General features: G+C 45.8%; 1 protein-coding gene across 1 annotated transcript in view; it reads right to left on the minus strand.

Moving 5' to 3' along the window:
• The window catches only part of TTC7A (tetratricopeptide repeat domain 7A), a 229,847-nt gene that overhangs the window by 185,985 nt on the left and 34,457 nt on the right, over nucleotides 1-9,405 (minus strand). The window contains exon 6 of the mRNA XM_075267023.1: nucleotides 919-997. Within this exon, the coding sequence (XP_075123124.1) occupies nucleotides 919-997 (79 nt within the window). The remainder of the gene's footprint in view (nucleotides 1-918; nucleotides 998-9,405) is intronic.

Genomic DNA, 9,405 nt, shown 5'->3' on the forward strand with positions numbered 1-9,405 from the left:
TGTGGGAGCTCCGAGAACTAAAGGAGAGTTCACACGACTGTTACTAAGTCCGTTGCAGTCTTCCATCATAGAATGACAGAGACCGACTTTGGCTGTTGCAGAGAATAGTCAGAGACTGATTCTGTAATGTAAATAACAAGCCCTGCACTCCATACACAGTAACATTCAGTGATAGGAAGGAACAGCTCTCAATACAGAAGCAAAGGGGAGAGCGAAAACATCCAGGATCTCACACAAGGGAGACAACATTGGTTAGTAATGTATGTTACAGAATGTATCTATGACACAAATACTAACAGGAAATCGAAAATTGTCTGAAAGCTTAGTTACACTTTAAATAGGAAATTAGGAGATAGATAAATAGATAGATAGATAGATAGATAGATAGGAGATAGATAGATAGATAGATAGATAGATAGATAGATAGATAGATAGGAGATAGATAGATAGATAGATAGATAGATAGATAGATAGGAGATAGATAGATAGATAGATAGATAGATAGATAGGAGATAGATAGATAGATAGATAGATAGATAGATAGATAGATAGGAGATAGATAGATAGATAGATAGATAGATAGATAGATAGATAGATAGGAGATAGATAGATAGATAGATAGATAGATAGATAGATAGGAGATAGATAGATAGATAGATAGATAGATAGGAGATAGATAGATAGATAGATAGATAGATAGATAGATAGATAGGAGATAGATAGATAGATAGGAGATAGATAGATAGATAGATAGATAGATAGATAGATAGATAGATAGATAGATAGATAGGAGATAGATAGATAGATAGATAGATAGATAGATAGATAGAAGATAGATAGATAGATAGATAGATAGATAGATAGATAGATAGATAGATAGATAGATAGATATAGCAGATGACACTTCCTTATTCTTACCATCTTGAAGGCCTGTGTTGCTTTTGTTTCTATAACCCGTAAAATATCCCGGAGCTCTTTGATTCCCTTTAAAATATTTCTGTAAAATAAAAACAACACAAACTATTGTTATCAGCTACAAGAACAAGTACAGATACATAAAACACAGGAAAATAGAAGAACAGCTGAAAATAAAAACGGTGGAGCCCAAAGTAACCAAACAGATCGCAGGTAGTTCTGGGGAATCCTGCAAATAAATGTCAATTGTGTTTAAAATATAAAGTAATAATATAAGGACATGATTAGGTTTATTTTCACCTGAATGTATCATGGACATGACTATAAGAAATGATGTAATATTCTTTATCTTTATGAAATAAAAGTTTCATTTTCTTCACTTATTTGCCTTGTTTTGTCAATGATCAAATCTGTACAATGGAAGTCTATGGAGAGAGGAGGAGAGAGGGGGGGCTGCTCAAAGTAGAGAGACAGTTTCCTTTATTTAACAAAAGTGAAAAATAAAATTTACACAGAAATAAAGTCCGACATACCAACCAAATAAAAAACATAAAAGTAAAATGGCCTGTTCATGAACTGGTGAATGTGTAAGGCTAAGGCCCCCACATTGCTGAAATTCAGCGTTTTCGTTATAGCTTTTTTGTGTTGTGTTTTTTTTTAACCTAAAGCCAAAAATGGCTACAAAAGGAATGGGAAATATCTAAGAAGTTCTTAGGCTGCATTCACACTGAGTTTTTTGGTCAGGGTTTTAAGGCCGTATCCACCTCAAAACCCTGACCAAAAAGACAGCTCCCACTGAAATCAACGGGAACCGCTCAGGTCTTTTTTCTGGGAGCTGTTTCTTCTGGCTCCCGTAAAAAAGAAGCGACATGCTCATTCTTCAGGCCGTCGCTTTGTGATTCGGCCTGTAGACACTCCCTCCTCTGGACTAGGGCCATTCATTGGGCCTAATCCGGAGCAGAGTGCGCGGCTGGATGCTTGTGCAGTGCACCGGGTTTTGGTTGTGGCTACCTGGTTTTTGGATCCAAAAAACCCAGTGTGAACTTACCCTTAGACTTCTCCCTTCTGCTCAATCCACTCCTAGTTTTGGCCTAAAAAACACAACAAAATCTGCAACAAAAAAAGCTGCGTTTCCGCAACATGGGGCCTCAGCCTAAATCACTTACCAAACCCTATTTCTCGCCCCTTTACATTACCCTATTAAGTAAATCTGCCCCCAAGAATTTAGTAAGATTTCACAAAAATGTAGAAAAGAGACCCAAACGATGGAGACGCCCTTCTACAATAACGTACCGAGTCATAAATGACAAGCATATGCGCAGAACATAAGTGATCCAGATCCTTCCCCGCACAGACACATTACTGGATAGATTTAGATGGGACTTTCATTGATTCTTTGTCACTGCCTGAACACGCGGCTCATGTTCCCATACTGGAGTCCAGACCTGACATCACCAATCACTGACTGTCTGCGGAATCCGTCCAGTACAATACGTCCCGGCCCAGTTCAGCAATACAGAGGAGAACGGATCCATTGTCAGGGGAATGCCAGGGATGTAAAAGGAATGTATCCCTAATATGTGGCTTCTTTTTCTAATCTGCTTCTATTTTATGATTGTAATTTCTGATTTCCGGTACAGGTAGCGGGGTCGGCACACTTGCCTGAACTTCTCTTATACGCTGTTAAAGGCGTTATGCCACGAGGCGAGAATTGGGCCTTACCACAGCCAGGCTGAATGAGGCGTGACTGGTAATGATAGTGCTCCGATTGCCGAATGCTGTGCTCATATTATAGTGAATGGTAGCATCATCCACCACCAGTCAGGCCGACCTTCATCCAGGCTCAATATGTGTACAAGCCACGGGAGAACAGACTGTGCCAGCACTGTGACCAGGGGGCTCTATAAGACGAGACCCACGTCCTGCTACACTGCACCAAATACTCAGCTGTGAGGGCCGTCTGCTACCAAAGACTCTCTGCCCACATCCCAGACTTCATATCTGCAGACGAGAAGAGGAAACTCTACATCCTACTGGGAGAAGAAGAGGCCACTGTGGAGATCGCTGCCCAATACGTGTCCAGCTGTTACCAAATAAGAGGAAGATGAGACTCCACGGACTGTTATACCCCAAACCACCCACCCCACTCCCCCATACCCACCATTCCCCCCCCCCACCCACTTTACTAGTTTTGGCAATGTCAAATATCTATTCGGACGTGCCAATAAAGCTTGTTGGAGTCTTGATTCATGCATTAGGGGAAAGGTTCCCCATTCTTAGGACTGGGTGAGGGTCACAGCAGTCGCAGGTAAGGAGCCTGTGCCGTATGTGAGTAACATCATCAGTCCGTCTCCAGTGACCGCTGAGGCCTTGGTGGTCATGTCGGCCACTTCTTTTCCAGCGAGGTGCGTTCCAGGGACCAGAACTGGACAAAGAACCCCAGGGATAGAAGATTGTTTGTGTGCACCCACCCCAGCTGCCCCCGAGTTTGTCTTCAATCCTGGACAACCCCTTCAATGAACAGACCTGTAGGTACAGAGGACGCTGTCAGGTCTGTGATCTGCACAATAGGGATTTCATAGCAATCCTAAAAGTCGTAAAAGAAAGTGTCCCTGGCACTAAACGCCATAAATACAGCGCCAGAAAGTGTCTGATATCAATTCCCTTGGTGCGCGCTTCTCCTGCCGCAGGTAAGCGTGCCCTTCTCTAATGTGAGCACAGCCAAATATTTACAGAAGGGCGAAGGCCCTACAGCAGGAAATTGGTTTGCAATGAATATTTCAAGGAGACTTTTGCTTTTAACAGATATAAATGATTAAACAGGTTGAGTTAACGCTCATTACAGGGCCGACATGACGGCATAAACAGATGGCGAGATGGCCAGGAACGCTGTCAGGTATCCAGGGGAGAGGGGCGCGGGCCCAACAACAGGCATGTGAGAAATACTAATATAAGGAGGGTCTCGTAACGGGGTTACTCAGGATATACAGATGCATGTGTATAGGAATGTGTATATATATATTAAAGCAATGTAATAACACGAAAAAGAACAGACTGACCTGTTACAGAAAAGAATATAAGACACAGCCATGGAGCAGTGCAGCAGTGACTGGGGAAAGGACTTTTATATCCCAGACAATGTCTTTATTTTGTTTTTTTTATAGCTAATTTATCCTTCACATATGAAATATTCCTCCCAGTAATCCCTACTTGTCATTTACTTTAGACGGAGTCTGTCACCAGAACCAGCATATCACCCCAGCCCTGCAGATAGATAGGTTACTGTCACCAGACCCAGCATATCACCCCAGCCCTGCAGATAGATAGGTTACTGTCACCAGACCCAGCATATCACCCCAGCCCTGCAGATAGATAGGTTACTGACACCAGAACCAGCATATATCACCCCAGCCCTGCAGATAGATAGGTTAGTATCACCAGACCCAGCATATCACCCCAGCCCTGCAGATAGATAGGTTACTGTCACCAGACCCAGCATATCACCCCAGCCCTGCAGATAGATAGGTTACTGACACCAGAACCAGCATATATCACCCCAGCCCTGCAGATAGATAGGTTAGTATCACCAGACCCAGCATATCACCCCAGCCCTGCAGATAGATAGGTTAGTATCACCAGACCCAGCATATCACCCCAGCCCTGCAGATAGATAGGTTACTGTCACCAGAACCAGCATATCACCCCAGCCCTGCAGATAGATAGGTTACTGTCACCAGACCCAGCATATCACCCCAGCCCTGCAGATAGGTTACTGTCACCAGAACCAGCATATCACCCCAGCCCTGCAGATAGATAGGTTACTGTCACCAGAACCAGCATATCACCCCAGCCCTGCAGATAGATAGGTTACTGTCACCAGAACCAGCATATCACCCCAGCCCTGCAGATAGATAGGTTACTGTCACCAGAACCAGCATATCACCCCAGCCCTGCAGATAGATAGGTTACTGTCACCAGAACCAGCATATCACCCCAGCCCTGCAGATAGATAGGTTACTGTCACCAGACCCAGCATATCACCCCAGCCCTGCAGATAGATAGGTTAGTGTCACCAGAACCAGCATATCACCCCAGCCCTGCAGATAGATAGGTTAGTGTCACCAGACCCAGCATATCACCCCAGCCCTGCAGATAGATAGGTTAGTGTCACCAGAACCAGCATATCACCCCAGCCCTGCAGATAGATAGGTTAGTGTCACCAGAACCAGCATATCACCCCAGTCCTGCAGATAGATAGGTTACTGTCACCAGAACCAGCATATCACCCCAGCCCTGCAGATAGATAGGTTACTGTCACCAGACCCAACATATCACCCCAGCCCTGCAGATAGATAGGTTACTGTCACCAGACCCAACATATCACCCCAGCCATGCAGATAGATAGGTTACTGTCACCAGAACCAGCATATCACCCCAGCCCTGCAGATAGATAGGTTACTGTCACCAGACCCAGCATATCACCCCAGCCCTGCAGATAGGTTACTGTCACCAGACCCCAGCATATCACCCCAGCCCTGCAGATAGATAGGTTACTGTCACCAGAACCAGCATATCACCCCAGCCCTGCAGATAGATAGGTTACTGTCACCAGAACCAGCATATCACCCCAGCCCTGCAGATAGATAGGTTACTGTCACCAGACCCAGCATATCACCCCAGCCCTGCAGATAGGTTACTGTCACCAGAACCAGCATATCACCCCAGCCCTGCAGATAGATAGGTTAGTGTCACCAGAACCAGTATATCACTCCAGCCCTGCAGATAGATAGGTTACTGTCACCAGAACCAGCATATCACCCCAGTCCTGCAGATAGATAGGCTACTGTCACCAGACCCAGCATATCACCCCAGCCCTGGAGATAGATAGGTTACTGTCACCAGATCCAGTATATCACCCCAGCCCTGCAGATAGATAGGTTAGTGTCACCAGAACCAGCATATCACCCCAGCCCTGCAGATAGATAGGTTACTGTCACTAGAACCAGCATATCACCCCAGCCCTGCAGATAGATAGGTTACTGTCACCAGAACCAGCATATCACCCCAGCCCTGCATATAGATAGGTTACTGTCACCAGACCCAGCATATCACCCCAGCCCTGCAGATAGGTTACTGTCACCAGACCCCAGCATATCACGCCAGCCCTGCAGATAGATAGGTTACTGTCACCAGAACCAGCATATCACCCCAGTCCTGCAGATAGATAGGTTACTGTCACCAGAACCAGTATATCACCCCAGCCCTGCAGATAGATAGGTTACTGTCACCAGAACCAGCATATCACCCCAGCCCTGCAGATAGATAGGTTACTGTCACCAGAACCAGCATATCACCCCAGCCCTGCAGATAGATAGGTTACTGTCACCAGACCCAGCATATCACCCCAGCCCTGCAGATAGATAGGTTACTGTCACCAGAACCAGCATATCACCCCAGTCCTGCAGATAGATAGGTTACTGTCACCAGAACCAGTATATCACCCCAGCCCTGCAGATAGATAGGTTACTGTCACCAGAACCAGCATATCACCCCAGCCCTGCAGATAGATAGGTTACTGTCACCAGAACCAGCATATCACCCCAGCCCTGCAGATAGATAGGTTACTGTCACCAGAACCAGCATATCACCCCAGCCCTGCAGATAGATAGGTTACTGTCACCAGAACCAGTATATCACCCCAGCCCTGCAGATAGATAGGTTACTGTCACCAGAACCAGCATATCACCCCAGCCCTGGAGATAGATAGGTTACTGTCACCAGAACCAGTATATCACCCCAGCCCTGCAGATAGATAGGTTACTGTCACCAGAACCAGCATATCACCCCAGCCCTGCAGATAGATAGGTTAGTGTCACCAGAACCAGCATATCACCCCAGCCCTGCAGATAGATAGGTTAGTGTCACCAGAACCAGCATATCACCCCAGCCCTGCAGATAGATAGGTTAGTGTCACCAGAACCAGCATATCACCCCAGCCCTGCAGATAGATAGGTTAGTGTCACCAGAACCAGCATATCACCCCAGCCCTGCAGATAGATAGGTTACTGTCACCAGACCGCAGTATATCACCCCAGTCCTGCAGATAGATAGGTTACTGTCACCAGACCCAGCATATCACCCCAGCCCTGCAGATAGATAGGTTACTGTCACCAGACTCAGCATATCACCCCAGCCCTGCAGATAGATAGGTTACTGTCACCAGCATATCACCCCAGCCCTGCAGATAGATAGGTTAGTGTCACCAGAACCAGCATATCACCCCAGCCCTGCAGATAGATAGGTTACTGTCACCAGACCCAGCATATCACCCCAGCCCTGCAGATAGATAGGTTACTGTCACCAGAACCAGCATATCACCCCAGCCCTGCAGATAGATAGGTTACTGTCACCAGACCGCAGTATATCACCCCAGTCCTGCAGATAGATAGGTTACTGTCACCAGATCCAGCATATCACCCCAGCCCTGCAGATAAATAGGTTACTGTCACCAGATCCAGTATATCACCCCAGCCCTGCAGATAGATAGGTTACTGTCACCAGAACCAGCATATCACCCCAGCCCTGCAGATAGATAGGTTACTGTCACCAGAACCAGCATATCACCCCAGCCCTGCAGATAGATAGGTTAGTGTCACCAGAAACAGGATATCACCCCAGCCCTGCAGATAGATAGGTTACTGTCACCAGATCCAGTATATCACCCCAGCCCTGCAGATAGATAGGTTACTGTCACCAGATCCAGTATATCACCCCAGCCCTGCAGATAGATAGGTTAGTGTCACCAGAACCAGCATATCACCCCAGCCCTGCAGACAGATAGGTTAGTGTCACCAGAACAAGCATATCACCCCAGCCCTGCAGATAGATAGGTTAGTGTCACCAGAAACAGCATATCACCCCAGCCCTGCAGACAGATAGGTTAGTGTCACCAGAACAAGCATATCACCCCAGCCCTGCAGATAGATAGGTTACTGTCACCAGACCCAGCATATCACCCCAGCCCTGCAGATAGATAGGTTACTGTCACCAGACCCAGCATATCACCCCAGCCCTGCAGATAGATAGGTTATACTGTCACCAAAACCAGCATATCACCCCAGCCCTGCAGATAGATAGGTTACTGTCACCAGAACGCTGGGTCTGGTGACAGACTCCCTTTTAGACTGCAAACTTCTTTGTCACATTTGGACAAGTTGTATTTTCTGTTCACAATGTGCAGTATATGCGTCAGAGAAACCAGAACAGATGGCACATGGATTGGTATTCTGGTCACTTGAATGAAAGGGCAGAGCCGCTAACAGACAGGTATAAGACCTGCTCAAAAACTTCCAGCTCTTCTCTACGGCCCAGACACACTGCCACAAACACTACTGATATGTGTATAGGCCCATAAAAAGCAGTGAGTCCGTATATCATTCACAATGGAAGATAATGTAATGAAATAGACTATGGTCATGTGCGTCAGGGGATGTTCTTTTGCTATATTAGCAGCTCCTGTTCTGTCACTAATTCATTTCGAAACACCGGCCATTTATACCTGGCTTTTACCAGAAGAGGAAATCTGGGTTAGGCTAAAGGCCCACGTAACAGGCCACAGCAATACACCGCGGCGGGAAAAACCTTAAAGCTGATGGTCGGCAGTTTCCGCGAACAGACCTTTGATATTTAGGTGAAACTATCCAGATAGAAAACCTCTATTAACAGCACAAGTCAGCTCCGGTATATACAGTACAGTACAACATGTCAGAGATCACAATGGGCCGCACTGCCCAATTGTATGAGCAGCGTGCGCCCTCTAGTGCTTGTCTGATATCACTGCAATTCAACTAAATCATTGAATATTGAGTCATTAAATTTAACGAGAAATCCTGTATTTTTCTCTTCCTCAGAATGACCCATAATAAAGATTAACTTGGAAATGGGACCTTTATTTACAGTGAGGTCTTGGCAGCGGCTTCCTCATGCTGAGCAAAAGGAACGGGACGGGGAGGGGGGGGGAATGAATAATGTAGTCAAATAATCTCCAAATTAAAATGAAAGGGAGTCTGTCATCAATAAATAGCTTGACAACCTACACACAGTTCCTCGCTGGGCTTTGCATGCATTTTTGGGGTCCAAATTGTCACCAAAGAAACTGATACAAGAAATAAAAGCTCTATCATCAGAAGCCACAACCCACGATAAACTTACAAGGCAAATTAGGAGAATAAATCAACGTCCAGGACAATAGTTAGTTTGGGAAGTAACGTCAGAAGCAAAATCAACAGACAAGGCATTTTACATTATCAAGGGTCAGTTCCAAGGGGTAATATCAAAGCCAAAATAAGGAGACAGACATAGTTCCAGTATGGAGCCAAAGACCAGAATAAAGCAGTGCAGCAAAACCAATCAGAAAAAGGAATCCAATCTAGGTACAACCAAATAGCAGGCACCTGGCTGAGGAGGAAGAGGGATTAAGTATCCCACCTC

This window comes from Leptodactylus fuscus, chromosome 3, assembly GCF_031893055.1.
Source record: "Leptodactylus fuscus isolate aLepFus1 chromosome 3, aLepFus1.hap2, whole genome shotgun sequence".
NCBI classification, from domain to species: Eukaryota; Metazoa; Chordata; class Amphibia; order Anura; family Leptodactylidae; genus Leptodactylus; species Leptodactylus fuscus.